This window comes from Pyrus communis, chromosome 13 (assembly GCF_963583255.1).
Source record: "Pyrus communis chromosome 13, drPyrComm1.1, whole genome shotgun sequence".
NCBI classification, from domain to species: Eukaryota; Viridiplantae; Streptophyta; class Magnoliopsida; order Rosales; family Rosaceae; genus Pyrus; species Pyrus communis.
In genome coordinates, this window is record NC_084815.1 from 19041759 (window position 1) to 19060657 (window position 18899).

Sequence of the window (18899 nt, forward strand, 5' to 3'; positions counted from 1 at the left end):
CATAAAAATCTCAAATGGGCCTGTGACCCAATTTTTAAGCCCAATGCACCGGTCTCTCTTGTTCAAATGAATCAGTTTGCACAATGCCCAATACAACAACTGAAGTGGGTTGGAATTGGAGGGACTGAGAAGCCAACCTCGAAATGGCGGCAGCGGCATCATCACCGTCGTCATCGCCTGTAAGGTGGTGGAGGACGGCGTTTCTAACAGTGAGGGACGAAACCCTAACAACTCCTCTACGCACTCCAATCCCCGAACTCCTCCATCATTCCATCTTCTCCCATTCCCATACTCTCCTCTCCGCCGCGCCCGACCTCCCTCCTCAGGAAGTCACCTCCGATTTGCTCTTCGTCATGGAGCTCGTCACCGCGAAGCCTCACGGCGGAGAAGACCTTACTCCGACCTTCTCTCACATAACTCACTTGGTATGTATACGACTGAGAATTTGCCTTTGCTCCTCTGCTTCTTCGTTTTCTCTGAAAATTTTGAAAATTTTAGTCGTTTGATTCAGATCCTTGACATCTCCCATCGCATTTCTCTCGTTATCAATTCAGCTTCGTGGACTCTCCTCATTGACTTCTTCAACAAAATGCTGCGCTATTTCATCGGCTCTTCGTCGTTCACGCCGGTTATGGAAGCTCTACAGACTCTAGGGTAAGCTCAAGCTCATCTGGTTTTCGGTTCGATTTTCGGAAAACGCGTTCTGCTTGCGAATTCGATTGTAATTTGTAAAATTCGTTATCTTTAGGCGTGTTATGAGCACGTATCAGAGGAAATGCTCGATGGCGGAGGAGGTTCTGCTGGTGAAGTTCCTGCTGCGAATCATTGAGAGCTCTCACGCAGAGTTGAGCAGCTTTTCGAACTTGATTCTCAACCAAAGCTCGGTTCTTGAAGTTGGGAAGAGAATGCCACTGCCTCGATATGGAAGCTTATGGGAAATTCAGACACTTGCATTTACTATGGTTGGAGAGGCAATCTCCCGAGTTGGCTCATCCTTTCCATTGGACATCTGGAGATCAACGATTGAGGTCACGATACTTTATTTTTAGCTTGTAGTTCTCTATCTCTGTGTATATATATGTGATGCTGATAAGGTTTTGCTATGAACTAGGTTTTTAGGAAGGTGATGGGTGGCTTGGTAGCTAAAAGCCAGCTTATGGAAGACGCTTTTATGTCCAGGTATTCCAACAATCTCTACTATGCTTGCTTTGGCATATTATAAATGAATTTGTCACCTTTATATATTATTGCCAATGGTACGCGACTTGTGCTTTTGCAGGTTTAATTTATCTCTTCTGCATTGTCTGCATTTGACTCTCGCAGATCGTAAGTGTTACCTTTCTGACCATGTAAGTTGATGCTTTTGTATATTGCAATTATAAATAATCAACTGATAGTCTGATTCTGAATTTCTTATAGAGTTGTATCTTCAACCATCATATTTCACACCTTCTGGATTTGATTACCTTTTCAGGCATCAAGTTTTGTGGCTGCTCTACAAATGTTCTTTTCCTATGGCATTAATAGTAGACCCCAGCATACCTGTTAAGTAATTGGTCAAAAAGAAAAGGAACCTAGTTTAGCAAGCCTTAAGCTGGGTTTGGAAGATTCTAAAAAGACCAATAGTACTCCATATAGGCCTCCACACCTGCGCCAAAAGGACAATTCAAATATGAAGCAGAGTGAAGCTTGGGGTTCTCAAAGTTTATCAGATCATGAATCTTCCGCGAATGAGTTTGCATTGTCAGATTCAGATTACAGTGACAGTGATGGATCAATTAAAGACACTGACAACATTCAGAAATTAAAAGTCCGAGTAGCTGCCATTGTATACAGGTAAGTTTTGCAATTTTTTGGTTCGTATCCTTTTCCTAATGTCAAAGTTATTAAAGTCGGAGTAGCTGCCATTGTTGTTTGTTGTCTTTTAGTATTCTCTCCTTTTCGTCTCAATGTCAATAATAGGCTACAGAATAGGATGTGCCCTGTCCTAGGATCTCACCTCCCATCTATGTGAAAGCCACTACGCTGCACAAATTCAAACTTTTGCTGCAATTATTTATTACTTTTACATGTTCAAGTAACTTTTATTCTCCTGATGTTACAATATTTATTATGTATATGGTGTAGGTATTTTATACTTAATTTAACATGAAACTCATAGTAGATTGATGGCATCCCTGCTCAAGATTCTCATGCTTTTGATATCATCTACACCGTATGTGTTCTCCCCCAAACTTTTGAAATTGTTAATGATTTGCTTCTTTTGTTTGGTTTCGTTTAAATGTGATTTAGTGTTTAAACCACTTGTTCGTTGTATGTTTCTCTTAAGATGTATTCAGATTCCAAAACCTCAAGTTAGAACTATTCAGTGTGTACTTTTCATAATTCAATTCTGAAATTGGGCAATTTGGCTCACAGCTTTAGTAGCATTTTAATTTGCCTTTATTGGCCTTTTTGAGTTTGAATCTTTCCCTTACCAACTTCCCTTACTTTCGTGTAGGAGATTCGTAAAACCTTGATTCCAAAGAATATTCTTTTATTTATTGCAATGAGGATAGGAAAAGTGGCGTGCTTTTTTTAATAGCATTTTTTTTTTTAACACTTTGTATACACAACAGAACGATGCATGATGTTACTCCCTGCTCATTTTTGAGGAAAATCTTGTATAATTATATTTCCTATGATCCTATCAATGATCATTTTACAGATATTCAAGAATGCCTGGAGAGTTGTTACAGTTTTTACATCTCTACAAGAAAGGATGAAAAATGGGTTTACATTCAAAGGTGATCACACTGGTCTGCTGGTTAGTTGTCCTTTTCTCCTTTTAATTTGCAGGTAAAGAGTAATATCTGCATTGCCTGCTTTTCTTCACTGTTTTATCTTGTACTATTTTTGTTACTTTCTCCAGATTTTGTTGAGGCTACAAAGAAGTCAGGTGTTCTCTCGCTATTTCGATTTTCAGAAAAAGTTAGCAACCCAACGATATGCGTTGAGGCTCTTCAGGTAATTGATTTCTGATAATCAGGTTTTACAGCAGTGCTGATTCTTTTCTGGACAAGCATGTAGCATGCCATCAACTGTTATGAAATGCTTGTGGTTTTACTAGCGCTTTTTTCTTTTCTTAAAAGCATGTGGTAATTATATCTAAGGCTTATATTATTTCTTGTAGGCGCTTAGGGCTGTGTCCCACAATTACCCAAGCATAATGTTCTCCTGTTGGGAACAAATTTCCATCATTGTTTATGGCGTTTTGAGGGTAGCTATTCATGAAGTTCCTACAGGATCTTGGAAGGGAAATACTGGAAATTTTGTCGGATTTATTGGGGAAAAAGTCATTACAGCTACTATTAAAGTATCCTTTAATATCTGCTATTTTTCCTCTCCAAAATAGTAAATAAATACTTTGTTCTTCCTTGAGTTTGTTTTACATTAGAAATGAGCGAGACCTTCTTACAGAGCAGTATTTTTAGGCCATATTCATGTAATTGATTTTTTTCCCTTTACGGACATATATATATATATATATATATATATATATCTATAATGATCGTTGATGTCAATTATCAGGTTTTGGACGAATGTCTACGTGCAATATCAGGATTTAAAGGAACTGAAGACCCTTCAGATGATAAATTACTTGATGCTCCATTTATTTCGGACTGCATAAGGATGAAGAAAGTTTCATTGGTGCCATTGTATGAACCAGAGAACTCAGAAAATACACTAGATGAACCCACTTCTGTCAATCTGGAACGGAGCAGTGGTGTGAGGCAATTGAGAAGCATATGCCTCTGATTCTGCACCATACTTCTGCAGTGGTTAGTTAATAATGATATAAACAATTGACTTTTCCCAAGTTGGGTACATATACCAAATGTAGAGATTTATCTTTTTGTGTTTTTTATGTACTGTTCTGAACCTTTTATTTTTCATTGAAGGTGAGAGCAGCATGGGTTACATGTTTTGCTGGCATAACCTCTTCTGTATGCTTCTCATTCTCAAAGGAAAAACAAGACTTCATTCTTTCTTCTTGTGTATGTTTTCTTGTAACTAATCACTGGTGTTATACCTTAACCTCTTTGTATATGTAAATGGAATAGAATTTAGAAAGCTTTTTTCTTATCAGCTATATCTACAAAATCTTTTTAGGTTCGTGCTGCCGTAAATGATGTGCCTTCAGTTAGGTCAGCTGCTCGTCGAGCCCTTGGAGTCATATCAATGTTTCCTCAAGTTTCTTAAAGGTGATCCTGACATGTTTTTGAATGGAATTTAATGATTTCTCAAGAGTTCTTATTATCTGTTATCGACTTGATCCTCTGTAAATTTTATGCTTTGTTCAAGAATCGAGGACAGAAATTCATTAAGAACTCAAATTATTTAGTGCAGAGATACTTGATGAGTTTGTTCATGCTGTGGAGATTAACACACGCGATCCCCTGGTCTCAGTATTTTTCTATTTATCTAGTTTTAGGTTGGTTTCATTTTATTTCATAATCAGTCAAAACCGTCCATATAGTTCTCATTTCAGGTGCAAATAACTTCGTCTTGGGCTGTGGCGAACATTTGTGATTCTATCCGTCATTGTATTGATGATTTTTCCTTGAAACAATTTAGAAGAGCGATATCAATTGTATTTCCACTGTATCATTGTCTTTTCAAACTACTAATCTTCTTTCTTTTGTTCTTTTTTATTCACCTGCTATATAGGCTATCCCGAAATCTCCAAATTATTCATATTATTAACCGAGTGTGCTTTGCGTCTGACCAAGGATGGAGACAAGGTAGATATGTTAATAACCAAGTCATTTCCTTTCTATAAGTTGATTGAATAGTATATTAATAAGCCAAGTCATCAATATCGGTTGGATGTAAAGAATTCATAGATAGGAAATGATTATGGTTCTTCTAGTTTTGTGCGAAACTATTTTTGCTTTATTTCACTGACTGTCTGCTCATTTCTAGTCATCAATAATATATGTATATCTTACAGCTCTGAATATTTTCTTCTTTCTATCAGGTTAAATCAAATGCTGTAAGGGCTCTGGGGAATCTTTCAAGATCTATCAAATATTCAAATATAGAAGCGGTAGTGACAGGACACTAGACAATAATGGATCGACAATAAAGAGCACTAAACCTGACAAAATACCATCAAGCAATTACAGGGAAGGAAGTCAAAGAGATGTGTTAATATCATGCCATCCAGCTTCTTTGGGAGATTCACGTTGGCTTGAGCAAGTGGTTCAGGCATTGATTTCTTGTGTTACGACTGGTAATGTTAAGGTATCATGCTTACAGTCCTAACTTGCTGGAATTTTATTTTCTAATTTGAATGGCATGGATGAGACTGTATCCTCATATTTATCGACCCAAATTTACTGTGCACCTAACAGATCCAATGGAATGTTTGTCATGCTTTGAGCAACCTATTTCTGAATGAGACATTAAGACTGCAAGATATGGATTGGTATAGTTTTGAATCTTGTGTTGGCATGGATACAATGTTTCTTTTTCCTGTTTGAAATCAATTTATTTATCTATGAGGTTGAAATGCCGCTCAATAACTTACTAGTGTTTTTCTCTGCATGGTTCTAAAGTATGAAAGTAAGCTCTATAAATCATTACAAAAAAAAAAAAAAAAAAAAAAAAAAAAACAGCTAACTATGCATTGTTTTCCGACAGGGCTTCATCTGTTTTTAGTATTCTTCTACTGCTATTACGCGATTCTTCCAACTTTAAGATCAGGATTCAAGCTGCTTCTGCTTTGGCCGTGCCAGCATCAATACTTGGTATGTAGTTGGATTTACTCTTTCTGTGTCATGGTTGCCTTGGTAACTCCACAATGCTATATCAGCTATCAGTCTTCACCAAAGTTCGATTTTTTACTATTAGCAGTTCAATTGGTTGACTGCATCTTTTGATTGTACTCTCAAATGAAGAATATATTGCTCGTTGTGTTTTGTATGAGATTTTTTTAACCATTCCTTCAAATAATCTGGAAACTAAAAGAGAAGCCTATTGATTTGCTGTAGATTATGGAGAATCCTTCTCAGATGTCATCCAGGGTTTTATCATGGCATACATATTTGTTACCTTAGATCATTTTCACAAAGTGACCAAGTGAACCGTAATAACAATTTTTACCTTGGAGATAAAGAAAATGGTCATGTGTTCGTAGTTCATGTTTGCTGAATAGATGTCCATACTCTTTAAAAGAATTCGCGGACTACCTGCTTCCAATTGGGGTTTTTATCTGGTGTCTGTGTTTGTGCAAACTGCAAACATCGATAATTTGAAACATTAAGGCGTAATATGTGTTTTTGCTCTCGGACTTATTTTTCTTCCTGCAGATACAGAAAGCCTCATTCCTTGAAGACTGGTTCAAGGCCCCTTGCTTGTCACTAGGAGAGACAACAAGTAGTCAAGCTGAACTTGAAGATAATAAATCCATCAGGAATCCGAAGAAAGAGATGATATGCAGCGCAATTGGGTCACTAATCCAATTGTACAATAGCAGGAAGCATCATGCAATTGCGCAGAAATTCGAGAAGTTAGCAAATAGCTTCCAGTGAGTTCTCAGTTGACTTTCATATTCATGCTGTACATACCAACCCTGTGATCAAGTTCCTTGCACAGCCACATGATGTACCGGAAAAATGCTGCCATTTGAAGGCAACATTTTCACGGTGACACGGGATCTCGGAGATGCACTGGCAGCATACGGAGGACTCTTAAGAGGATCATATGAGATTGATTTTTGTCGTGCTTGTTTCTTGGCATGGAATGGAAGGGGTTAGATAGGACCTAATTCCTAAATAGGTGAGAATTGTTGTATCTGTGCATATATATATACACACACGCGAGGATTTTAATGGAATGGATCTCTATTTTTTTTTAAATGGAGATTAGTTGCAGAACTCATAACACTTCAAATTTCAACGATCTAAATTTGCTATACGACATTATTTATATGGTTTATCTGGATTAAAATATAGAAAGCTCCTCAAGCCAAAAAAAAAATATATATATATATATATATATATGTATGTATGTATGTATGTACGTACGTATGTATGGAAAGCTACTTTCGGCCCTAAATTATGAAAGTTCATACAAAGTAAAGCCATGTTTTAATGTTTTTAGTGTCAACAAGTTTTTAGTGTCAACAAATCTACGGCATTGGGTGACCTTTGGATGGTGATTTGTGATTGCATTGGAGCAAGTGTTCTTTGACATTATTGAAGCAAGTTAAATTATATTTTATCTCCTCGAGTTTAGGTACAATTGCAACTTTATATAATATCTTTAAAATATTTTAAGCTCATACGCAAATTTATATTTTATAGCAATTTCATACATCTGTTAGTTAAACCTTTATATTTTGTTGCAATTTGATACATCTGTTAGTTAAACCGTTAATTTGATCGTTGTTAAATAATGACGTGGCAAATGTATGACCCGCATATTTGATGACGTGGCGTATAAAAATAATTGATTATAAAAAACAATTTAAACAAATATTTAAATTAAAAGAAAATAAAAATGGGTCCACCCATTTTCTCCCACCCGAGCAAATGACCTCCATTTCCATCTCCTTCATTCTCCACCGCCACCACCCATCCCATACAACCTCCATGTCAATCCTCCCCCTCCCAATCCCTAAAATCCATTCCCAAATATTCTAAATTTCTTCTGATTCTTCGTTTTCCCCAGATGTCCTAAATTTTTTTCTCAGTTTTCGCTGTCAATCCGAAAAAAAAAAAACCCAGAAAATTTCCTGGACCCGAAGGTGGGTTTGCGTCTGAGATAGCTTCATTTTTTCGACTGGCTCATGAGAAGGGGTCGAGATCGAGAGCTCTCTGTGCTCATGCCCTTAATCTTAGGTGCAGCCGCCTCCGCTGCGACACTCGACCGGAAGATCCAGATGGAGAAAACCCGGAAAGCCGAACCCCGCGGCAAAGAATCGTCCTCATTAACGCATGCCGTTGAATGAAGGATATTCGGATTTGGAATCGTTGCTGCAGGGCTGGGTGGCAAGGATGGACAACGCATGCCGTTGAATGAAGGATATTCGGATTTGGAATCGTTGCTGCAGGGCTGGGTGGCAAGGATGGACAACGCATGCCGTTGAATGAAGGATATTCGGATTTGGAATCGTTGCTGCAGGGCTGGGTGGCAAGGATGGACAGCCACCGGTGTCGAAGGCGTCAATCCACGCCATGCCGTGTGCCAAGATTTGGGAATCATATTTGTTTTCAAATTATTGGTTGTGTAAATTTCAACTTTGATGATGGTGATGCAGACAAAAAAAAGGCTGGTTGTATGGGATGGGGGTTGGTGATGCAGAAAGAATGGGATGGCTGGTTGCGTTGAAGCTGGAGAAACTTTTAGTTGCGATGAAATCCGAATGTTACAAAACATAACGGTGATAAATTTTATTTTTTAAATTATTAATTTTTTAACATATATATTTTATTATTTGTTTAATGACACATAATAAATTATTTCGTATACTGATTACATTAAAAAATCTTTCACGAAGATGGAGGATTTGCTTGGGTGGGAGAAGAGGGGTGGGCCCTATTTTTGTTTTGTTTTGTTTTAATTTAAAATTTTATTAAATTGTTTTTATAATTAATTATTTTTATATGCCACGTCATCAAATAGGTGGGTCATACATTTATCACGTCATTATTTAACGGTTTAACTAACGAATGTATGAAATTGCAACAAAATATAAGTTTATGTATAAGATTAAAATATTTTTAAAATGTTGTATAAGATTTAACTAACGAATGTATGAAATTGCAATAAAATATAAATTTATGTATAAAATTAAAATATTTTAAAGATGCAAGAGGTTACAATTGCATTTAAACTCAACGATGTAAAATGTAATTTACGCTTTTCCTTTTCCTTTTCTTTTCTGCGTATGGAAGATGCATTGCAATAGAGCTTTTGACCTATCTGAATTCTAATTCATTTTCTTGCCTCCTTTCGCTATTTGGACTAATCTTGAGGGCTTTTCGTTGATAATTTATTATGAACCTCTAACCATTTTTACTCACTACGATAATTATAATGTATGTTCGTCATACATTTAATTATTTACCATGTATCTTTTTATTTAATTCTAGTAAATTTTCACATTAAATGTTATTTTTTAATTTAAAAAAAATTAAAATTAAGTAAAATGACACGTGACAGATGATTGTAGGATGAACATACATCATAGTTTATAGAAGTGAGCAAAATGCTTTCCACTTTATTATAGCAACGTCTTTTCAAATCTCTCTATTATTGTAGCAAAAGTTAAAGATTCACGATATAACCACAATATGGTAGGTCAGTGGTAAATGACGGATTACGATACTTCCTTAAAACTAAAAATTGGAGGTCTCGGGTTTAAAACCCATTGTTGGTGTGGAAGCCAGACTTGTGGGCAGGGGAGGCTGAAATGCCTCTTTGAGTCTTTCTGATCTCTGAAAATGATGGATAATCATGATTTGTTACCAATTATCCCTCTTTAAAAAAAAAACAAAAACAAAAACACAATTCACCATATATACTATCTATTAATTAATATCATGTCAAGCCTATCGAGACTTTCAGCCATCAGTAATGGAAAAAGATTTTCTCTGAATCTCTTCCATCAGATCCATTCTATCAATTAATTCGAATTCTTAAAATTTAACTGTTAAAGTTAATTGGTGGAAGGAATCGGAGAGAAACCGTTTCCATCAGTAATAGGACGATATGACAACATACCAAAATGACAGAAAGATGATACTGACATGACGAGACTATTTGTTATCGTTATGTGATTTAAGAGCATTTTCCTAATTTGTTTGGTTTGGAGAAATAGTTGTGTGGATGTTATGTGTGAGGATAAATCACTTAGAAATCAAGGATTTAGTTGGCGTTGTTGTGAGGATAAGTAAATCCAAAAGGACTGAAATAAAATATGAGGCTGATTTTCACGATAACTACCTTATCCCGAAATTATTGATTGCAAAAGTAAACCAAACTCCAAAAGTATCAATTTGCTTTTTGACCAAAAAAACAAAGAAAGGAAGAAATTAGAGGGAACGTGACGTACGTGGCCAAACATTTTAACAAGGAATAATAATATAATATTTGTTGTAGTTCCATGCATTCGAGTGCGACATGCAACCATGCAAATTACACTCGTTTGCTTGATTGCGAAGATCTTCTACATATTTCCAGTTTCCAACACGTTGGTTCGTGCACACGTAAATTTAAGAGAGAGAATAGGAATACTTTTCCACTTTGACTACTTCTCAGCTCTATAATCATACAAATGAAATGTATGCCTCTTCTCTCTCTAAATGTTCAAATATAATCGCAACTCAACCACAATAAGTAGTTTAATGAAAAAAGTAAGAAGTTTTAGGTTCGATGCTTTGTAAGCTATGAATCTATTTGATTGTGGTCCCACGTAGAGTGAAACTCCTAACTAGCCTCATTCGACCCAAAAAGAATGAATAATCTTAATTCGCCACAAGTTGTTCCCTTTTTCAAAGATAAAAAATTAATATCATCAAAACCCCTTATATTTAAGTTTCATTTGACTTCATACTGATCTCATATAATTTAAGAGTTATCCTAAATCACAACATCCTTACTTACGAACTTCTACCCTACGTTAATTTTTCTCCTATACGTAAGTAGGCTCACCGCCTTGCATGCATATATTTTTATTCCTACTTTTTCGATAATATTAATGCAATCGAAATCATGGGATAGTGAAAAAGTGGACCTCAAATTGAGTATATGTGGTAATTATGTACTACGTAGTGCTCTCCACCTCTCAAATTAATATTACAAGCTTAACCCAAAATGACAATGTTCAGATATACTTCTGTTTGGGCCCAAAATAATATTGTTGGATCGAGTGTAGGTTTGTGCTCAGCCCAAAACTGTGTCAAAATACTATGGGCTGCCTGATAATTCCGGGCCATTTAGTAGGGATGATCGAGTCCTATCGCAAGAAGGAGTAGTCCAGATAAACAAAGAGGGTCGAGGAAGTCCTGGTGCAACTATGACTCTCAACCAGCAATGAATAAAGCCCCGAAGGGGGGTGAGTTCAAAGTCCTAATGGGAGTAGGGTTGTTTGAAGCAAAGCTAGAACGGGGCAAGGACTCCCAATCCAGATAGGGGTTTAATTAGATCTCAAGGAGTTGGTGCTATAAATACAAGAAATCATGCAACAATTAAGGACCTTCAATTCAACATACAATTGCCCTGCGCAAAACCTCTCAAACACCTTGAGATTTTTTCTTTTTCTTTTTCTTTTTCCGCCGACACACCTTCAGTTTGGATAAATAGCACTGTGAAGGCAACCGGCGAACACCTTCAGTTTAGATAAACAATATTGTTGCCGTAGAATCAGCCGACCAAGGAGCACCTTCAGTTTGGATAAACAGCACTGCGTCGAGGCCGACTGATGACCTATCCAAGTCTCGGTCGAGAAGGGTTTTCGAATCCTTATTGGCAGGGGTCATCTTATCAGCCGCCTCGGCGAAGTAAGGTGTTACGAGTTACGACATTTGGCGTACCGAACGCCGAGTGATTTTATGATTGGATATTCACAAGTGAGTTTTAGAGTTCGGCATTCAGACGGCCGAACTACGTTCACCATCAAGACATACATTACCTTTGAATATTTGTGTCCATATAGTCTGGTGTCGATTCGACGTGTTTATACTCTTCCGAATATAATCACGGTGACCGAATCGGCCGCCGACGATTTGTGAACTTCGCAAAACCAGCAGCCTTGTCTTCAGGCTCTAGAACCCAAAGACCGAGGGTGTTCCTTCCTTGATCGCAGTCGCAAGATAAAGAAGTCAGCAACGCTACATCAACGAATTTTACTCCTCGGCCGACGAGTTGGCACGCCCCGCATTCAACCGAAGGATGTAATTAGCTTATTAGTTACTCGGCCTGCGCGCCACGTAGGTTTTGTAATTTTTAGAATCAACAACTTCTAAAAAAATATACATCTACAGCGTTCGTAAGCCGTTGTAAATATTGTACATGACATTTTTTTTAACGTATTTTGCTAACGTTTCCTCAATATGTACCACAATGTTTGATGAATGTTGTCGAAAGGTTGTCCAATGATAAATACATTTAAATGTGTGTGTTGTCGGAACTCTTTCACGTCGTTTTACGAATAATGTCACGGTTTGGCTTCCTTTTAGTGAGGTCACTGCACAAACATAAATACTTGCCCCACCTTAGTGTCACGTGATTTCTTTTTGCAAATTTGGCTCACTGTTTGTCGCTCTCAGACCATCTTTAAATGAGATATCAAATATGTCAAATATGATTAAAAGATATTTAAGTGTTCTTCAATGGATATGCCATATATGATGTGGCATGCGAGTCATTTGACTCCTTGTTTTCAGAATTGGATCATCTTCAAGGCAATGCCTCCGGATCCTACTGACTAGGCAACATGGGCCATTGGATTTTGATCTAACGGCTACAAACAGGGATCCCTCTAAAAGTTATAATAACTGTAGTCGTTGGATCAAAATCCAACAACCCATATTGTCCGGTCAGTAGGATCCGAGGCATTGCCTCGGAGAGGATCCAATTCCCTTGTTTTCTAACTGCTTTTTTTGACAGCAAACAAAGAAGGAGTCAAATATATTAAATTTAATTTTTAATGCATGAGTCCCATTTACAACCAATAGAATAAAAACTAAAACTAATTTTGATTATTTTTTTAATAGTTAATGTAACTCTAGGCCCAATAAAATAATAAAATAAATATTTGACACCTTTATTGGAAAAGAAGAGAATTTAGCACTTGTATTTAATTTGTCACATTGGCCATCAAATAAAATTTCGACATACCATATTTGATATCTTCTTTGGAGATACTCTTAGCGTCATCAATCCATCATTTCTTTGCAATTTGCACCTACTTATTTATTGTGTTATGTTTTTTGCACGTCCATGTTTTTTTGTATTGTGTGACGATTTTGAGTGCAAATCTCCAATTATTGAGAAAGAGTAATGCTAGGGAGACTAAATTTGCAAACTAAATGATGTATCACCAATAGAAATAAAGACGTTTATCAACGCGCAAGTAATAAATCAATCATCAACTTTCATATCCTTTAATTATCAAATTTTTGTTTACAAATTTAGTTTTCTTAACATTATCTACCCTTGCAACCCTCGTGACTGCTACTCTACAACGACAATTGGAGATGCTAGAATTAAACGACAATTGGAGATGCGGGAGTTAAACTTCTTCTGATGCAAATATATATTTTTAATCACTTGGGTTATAAGTTTTTACTTATTCAAAAATTGTTTAGGTGCTTCGAGATTGGATTTTTTTTCTTGTCAAAGAAAATGAAAAATATAATACCATATTGGGATGCCAAATGAATCTCTCTTTCAGGACGCAAATGGGAATTTGGGATGTGAAATGGTTGGAGTGTTTAGAAATTTGATGTAACCCCAGATTAAATTAAACTGTGTTCATATTGCACAGAAGGATGTGAAAAAATCATAAACCATGTACCAAATGAAATCATAAAATAACATAAAAAAATGTTTGCACTTTCATAGGACCACAGAATTAATTTAAACAAGCAACACCTATGTCAGTCTGTCAGTGGTTTTTAGGTGGTGGTTTTTTTTTGGAAAACTGGTTTTTAAGTGTTGTTTGGATTATTATAAATAGTAACTTAGAAAGTTGGTAATTAAATTAAACAAAAATGGAAAATATAAAGTTTTTTTTTTGTCAAACTATTAATTTTGTTAGATTATATGTTAGATTAGGTATCGATACAGTTTAGACTTACACTATTATGTAAAGGCTTAACATTTTTTCACCTGTAAATGACCACTTGCAAAAAAAATATAAATATTTTACTTTTGTTTTTCTTAACAAATTATTTGAAAAAAAAATGCAGGTTTAGTGAGATGGTGAGGAGCAATTTGAGGCTGGTTAGTCTCCCTCTCATCTGAGAAGGCCGCACTAGTCTCAGTTTCCTCTACTCCTCTCTATTTTTAGGTCAAACAACCAAACACCCAATCACAACTCCTCCATCTCTCTCTCTCTCTCTCTCTCTCTCTCTCTCTCTCTATCCTCCCTTTCTCTCTCTAAATCTCTCTGCACTCACTGCAATTCCTTGTTATTTCACTTTCCCCATTTCATTAAAAATAAACAAAACATGATTAACAAACAAAGATTATTGCCTGCACTCCCCATTCATCACTTACCCTCTTCCTGTATTCGTGGGGGTCCCTTCTAAAGTTGCCCTCTTTCCTTCCATGTTTCATACTCTTTACTATATAACCTTTTCTGCCTCCTCTTTCCAATTTTTAATCTTTCTGATTAAACAAATACCACTTGAAATTACCCTTTTGGTTTCTGTTGTGAAGTTCTTTTGGAGGTATTATTTGTACTGGGGGAGGTCAGACAGGTCCACAGCGATAGCCGGCTGATATTGTTATCACATCTGGTAAAAAAAAAGCACTTTCTACTTTAGAAGCTTTTTCTTTCTGTGGAGAAGTACAAGTTACCCATTTGCAGATACTGCTTCTGAGTACAAACCTTTGGCTGCTTCCCGTGGATTTGATGGGCTTGTGGTGTTTTTTTGGATAACAAAATTTGGGAAAAAGAAACAAGCAAAGAATAAATAAAAAATGGAAAAAAGAAAGATTCAGACTTCAGTGGAGTTTCTTTAAAGATTTTGAGAGAACTGTGGGGTACTGAGTACCTTGTTTTATTTGTAGCTTCAAACTTCTGTTGCTGGAAATAGGTACGTTTCTCATTGCATTTCTTTTCTTTGTCCTTCCATTTCCATAATATTTATGTTTATGTTTTGTTTAATGGCATCTCTTAGCCTTCCAAGTAATTGGATCTTGTTCTTGCTTTGCGAAAATTTTCAATTTTTGCTTAATTTTTGTTTCCAAGTTGATATATAAGTTTTTATCGGTGTGGGGTTTCTGATTTATGAGTAAAGATTGAGTCCTTACCTATTTGGTTGATAGTTACAGCATGTGATCTTAATGTTCTGATTTATGTATGTTTTTTTTATTTTTTTTATGTGGTGTTTATAATTTATGAATAAAGATTGAATCTCTTGATGAGTTATAAATGGTTATTAAGTTGGGACTTGTGATTTGTGAAAAAGGCGTGAAATTCTTGAGATTTTCATTGGGTGGACTCTGATTTCTTGATGTTTTCGTTCGAATTGAAATTTTTTGCAGAAAGAATAAAATGGCCAGGGATTTTAGTGGTGGATCGCCAAAGCACCACCACGTAGAATCCAAGAAGAAGAGGCTCCCTTGGATCTTCGGGATTTTTGCGCTCTGCATAGCATGTTACATGTTAGGAGCTTGGCAAACCACTTCTGCCCCTGTCAATCGATCTAAGCTCTACCAAAGGGTTGGTTGTGATGAAACGTCATCTCAATCCGGGAACAAAACCTCCTCACCCGTATCATCATCACCGCTTCGCTTGGACTTCGAAAGCCATCATCAAGTGGACGTCAACAAAACCGAGGCCGTTCAAAGGTTCTCACCGTGTGACATGTCCTACAGCGAGTACACTCCATGCCAGGATCCAAGAAGGGGGAGGAAATTTGACAGGAAAATGTTGAAATACAGAGAGAGGCACTGCCCTACCAAAGAAGAACAACTTCTTTGCCTTATTCCTGCTCCGCCAAAGTATAAGACTCCTTTCAAGTGGCCTCAGAGTCGTGATTTTGCTTGGTATGACAACATTCCCCATAGAGAACTCAGCATTGAGAAAGCTGTCCAGAACTGGATTCAAGTCGAGGGTGACAGGTTTAGATTCCCCGGGGGAGGTACCATGTTTCCGAGGGGCGCTGATGCGTACATAGATGACATTAACGCACTCATTCCTTTAACTAAGGGCAACATCAGAACTGCAATTGATACCGGCTGTGGTGTAAGTAGCACATATATGTGCATAGATGTGTATATATGTATAATTGATTCACACTCCTATATTGCTAGTAAATTTTGATACACTTGTTTTGCGTATTTAGGTAGCCAGTTGGGGTGCTTACCTGTTGAAGAGGGACATCGTGACAATGTCTTTTGCACCGAGAGATTCGCATGCAGCGCAGGTTCAGTTTGCATTGGAGCGTGGAGTTCCCGCTATGATTGGTGTCATGGCTTCGAAGAGGCTTCCCTACCCTGCAAGGGCTTTCGATATGGCTCACTGTTCCCGCTGCTTGATCCCTTGGATGAACTATGGTAAAGTGTCTCTGTCTCTCTTTCTAGTTTGCTTCAACATATTAGACTATCTCACATTACTTTGAGTTGAAGTTTTTGGAGCTTCATACTTCAAAATATGCATGTATGTGTGTATATATATGTATGTATGTATCTATTCAAACCTCTTCACCTAACAACTTCATCTAAATATTGGATTAGATAATAATTAGTGAGGATCTACTACGCTTAGGCTTAAAATGTTGAAGTAAAATTCACCGCTAATTTCATATGATGTGGTTTTGAATGCATGTAGATTTTATTTTGGACTATTTTTGCAGATGGTATGTATCTCATTGAAGTGGACAGAGTTCTAAGGCCTGGTGGTTATTGGATTCTCTCCGGGCCGCCTATTAACTGGAAAAAACACTGGAGGGGATGGGAGAGAACTCAAGAGGATTTGAAGCAAGAGCAAGATTCTATTGAGTCTGTTGCAAAGCGCCTGTGCTGGAAGAAGGTGATCGAGAAGAATGATCTTGCAATCTGGCAAAAACCTATCAATCACGTCGAATGCGTTAAGAGCAGGAACGTGTATAAAACACCACATATATGCAAATCTGACAATCCAGATATGGCTTGGTACTACTCCCTGTGCTTCATTCGTGTTTTTGTTCATTTGATTTGGAATGCGAATTCTCCTGTACTTAACTCTGCTTAATGTGGCATGTTTTGTGCTTAAAAGGGAAAGAGACATGGAGAGTTGCATTACTCCTCTACCGGAGACAAGCGATCCTAATGACGTTGCTGGTGGGGCGTTAGAGAAGTGGCCTGAACGTGCATTTGCTGTCCCTCCTAGAATCAGCAGTGGTTCAATACCAGGAATCACAGCTGAGAAACTCCATGAGGATAATCAACTGTGGAAGGAAAGGGTGGTACATTACAAGAGGATTGTACCAATTTCCAAAGGAAGATATCGGAATGTGATGGACATGAATGCTTACCTCGGTGGATTTGCTGCAGCATTGTCAAAATATCCAGTGTGGGTTATGAACACCGTCCCTGCCAACTCAAACCAGGACACCCTTGGTGTAATTTACGAACGGGGTTTTATTGGAACATACCAGGACTGGTGTGAGGCTTTCTCAACGTACCCTAGAACATACGATCTCATCCATGCTGGTGGGATCTTCAGCATATATCAGGACAGGTGAAAACTCATTCTGCAATAATTTGCACTTGGTGTTCGAATTTCGCGACTTTGAGGCCTAATGTGGTTTGTACATTGCAGGTGTGACATAACACTCATTTTGCTGGAGATGGATAGGATTCTGCGGCCGGAAGGAACAGTTGTGTTTAGGGATACAGTAGAGATCCTGGTGAAGATAAAGGCAATTACAGACGGAATGAGGTGGAAGAGCCAGATTATGGATCACGAGAGCGGACCTTTCAACCCAGAGAAAATTCTTCTTGCAGTGAAAACTTACTGGACTGGTGAAGAAAAGAAGGAAAGCTAGTAGAGATGTAGCAGTGTATTCTTCTTTCCCTTTTGCTTGCAATTCTATTTCTTCTTCCTTTTTATTTTTTTTTAACTTTTGTTCTTAACCTCTCCTCTTGGTGCATGATCAATGTTTTGCTCTGGGATTTTGTAAAAACAGTATAATCTGCTTCCAAGTGGGAAATTGGATAGTTTCTTCTTTTGATCAATCGGTGGAGGATTTGAACTTGAGATTTCTTTCAATATTGAGAGGAAAAGTATCGTTAAATTTAGAGCTAGTCAGTTTTTACTTGTGAAGATATTTAGCAACAAGTGTTATGGTTAGTAATTAGCCTTACTGGCTTAGGAGTTGGGGAATCCGTCTGTTGAAGCTTCATAATGTTAAAATTAATTTGAATAATCTTCCTCTTTACTTTTATCTTTTAGTTTTATTATCTTTGTCCACGTAAAAGTACTTTATTATAAAAAGAGATGTGGGATCCAATTTTCTCCACGTAAAAGTATTTTATTATAATAAAAGTACTTTATTGATAGTCTATTGTGAGGTTAAGCACGCTTCCTTGCTCTTCGTGTAGATAATATCAGTTGTTCAAACAAACAAAAAAAAAAAAACAAAATGTTAGTCCCACAAGCAAACAAACATGGATTGCACTAAATCTTTAATCCAATCCAATTCAGTGAGAGCTAAGGCCATCTCCAACCATCTCCAACTGAGCCGGATAGAGGGCAATAGGGCCAAAAGTAGCCAGAAATGAACTGAAAATTGTCTCCAACTGAGGGTTAATCCAAAGGGCTCGTAGACCCCACCGGGCCAAAAATACCAAATCTGGCCCATCGATTGCCCTAAAGGAGGTAGCCAGCTTGCCTCGGGTCGGCCCACTTTTTGAATCCAACGGCTACCTGGCGTCAGCATGACGCCAGGTGATCGTTGGATTTGAAAATTTTTTTTTTTTCGGACAAAATTAAAAAAAAATATATATATATTAAAAAATTCCTATTTTTTTTCCTATAAATATCTAAGCCATTCCTACACCATTTCTCACATAATTTTCATCATTCTATACTATCTTACTTCATTTTATTTCAATTCTTCATATTCTATTTTCTTACCTCTTCCAATAATCTTTCTTGCAGTTTTTTCAATAATTTTCAAATGGTCAGATCTGCG

General features: G+C 37.1%; 2 protein-coding genes across 5 annotated transcripts; both read left to right on the plus strand.

Annotated features, from left to right (window-relative positions):
• Positions 1-105: 105 nt before the first annotated feature.
• Positions 106-6923, plus strand: LOC137712861 (uncharacterized). Its single transcript, XM_068452038.1, has 16 exons — positions 106-425; positions 555-654; positions 749-1028; positions 1112-1179; positions 1280-1349; positions 1475-2215; positions 2708-2806; positions 2912-3006; positions 3173-3355; positions 3571-3821; positions 3942-4037; positions 4153-4244; positions 5021-5286; positions 5397-5470; positions 5686-5792; positions 6354-6923. Exons 2-6 carry the CDS (start codon positions 590-592, stop codon positions 1547-1549), a joined length of 558 nt encoding a protein of 185 aa, XP_068308139.1. The 5' UTR covers positions 106-425; positions 555-589; the 3' UTR covers positions 1550-2215; positions 2708-2806; positions 2912-3006; positions 3173-3355; positions 3571-3821; positions 3942-4037; positions 4153-4244; positions 5021-5286; positions 5397-5470; positions 5686-5792; positions 6354-6923.
• A 7152-nt stretch (positions 6924-14075) lies between these two features.
• LOC137712532 (probable methyltransferase PMT18) lies at positions 14076-18143 on the plus strand. 4 transcript variants are annotated; one of them, XM_068451611.1, is made up of 7 exons: positions 14076-14813; positions 15265-15967; positions 16068-16278; positions 16578-16875; positions 16979-17443; positions 17525-17765; positions 17892-18143. In XM_068451611.1, the coding sequence occupies exons 2-6, from the start codon at positions 15275-15277 to the stop codon at positions 17748-17750; spliced, it is 1893 nt and encodes a 630-aa protein (XP_068307712.1). In that variant the 5' UTR covers positions 14076-14813; positions 15265-15274; the 3' UTR covers positions 17751-17765; positions 17892-18143. The 4 variants fall into 4 exon arrangements, with proteins under 4 accessions (XP_068307712.1, XP_068307711.1, XP_068307709.1 ...); XM_068451610.1 differs by having other exon boundaries at positions 14079-14513; positions 14585-14813; positions 17525-18143; XM_068451608.1 differs by having other exon boundaries at positions 14079-14813; positions 17525-18143.
• The last annotated feature ends 756 nt before the right edge of the window (positions 18144-18899 follow it).

Bases quoted from the DNA above. Each gene is read 5' to 3' on its own strand.
- LOC137712861 (XM_068452038.1), top strand. From the start codon at position 590: ATGCTGCGCTATTTCATCGGCTCTTCGTCGTTCACGCCGGTTATGGAA. The intron at 655-748 runs GTAAGCTCAAGC...CGTTATCTTTAG, and splicing joins GAAGCTCTACAGACTCTAGG to GCGTGTTATGAGCACGTATC. The intron at 1,180-1,279 runs GTATTCCAACAA...GTGCTTTTGCAG, and splicing joins GAAGACGCTTTTATGTCCAG to GTTTAATTTATCTCTTCTGC.
- LOC137712532 (XM_068451611.1), top strand. From the start codon at position 15,275: ATGGCCAGGGATTTTAGTGGTGGATCGCCAAAGCACCACCACGTAGAA. The intron at 15,968-16,067 runs GTAAGTAGCACA...TTGCGTATTTAG, and splicing joins CAATTGATACCGGCTGTGGT to GTAGCCAGTTGGGGTGCTTA. The intron at 17,444-17,524 runs GTGAAAACTCAT...TGTACATTGCAG, and splicing joins TTCAGCATATATCAGGACAG to GTGTGACATAACACTCATTT.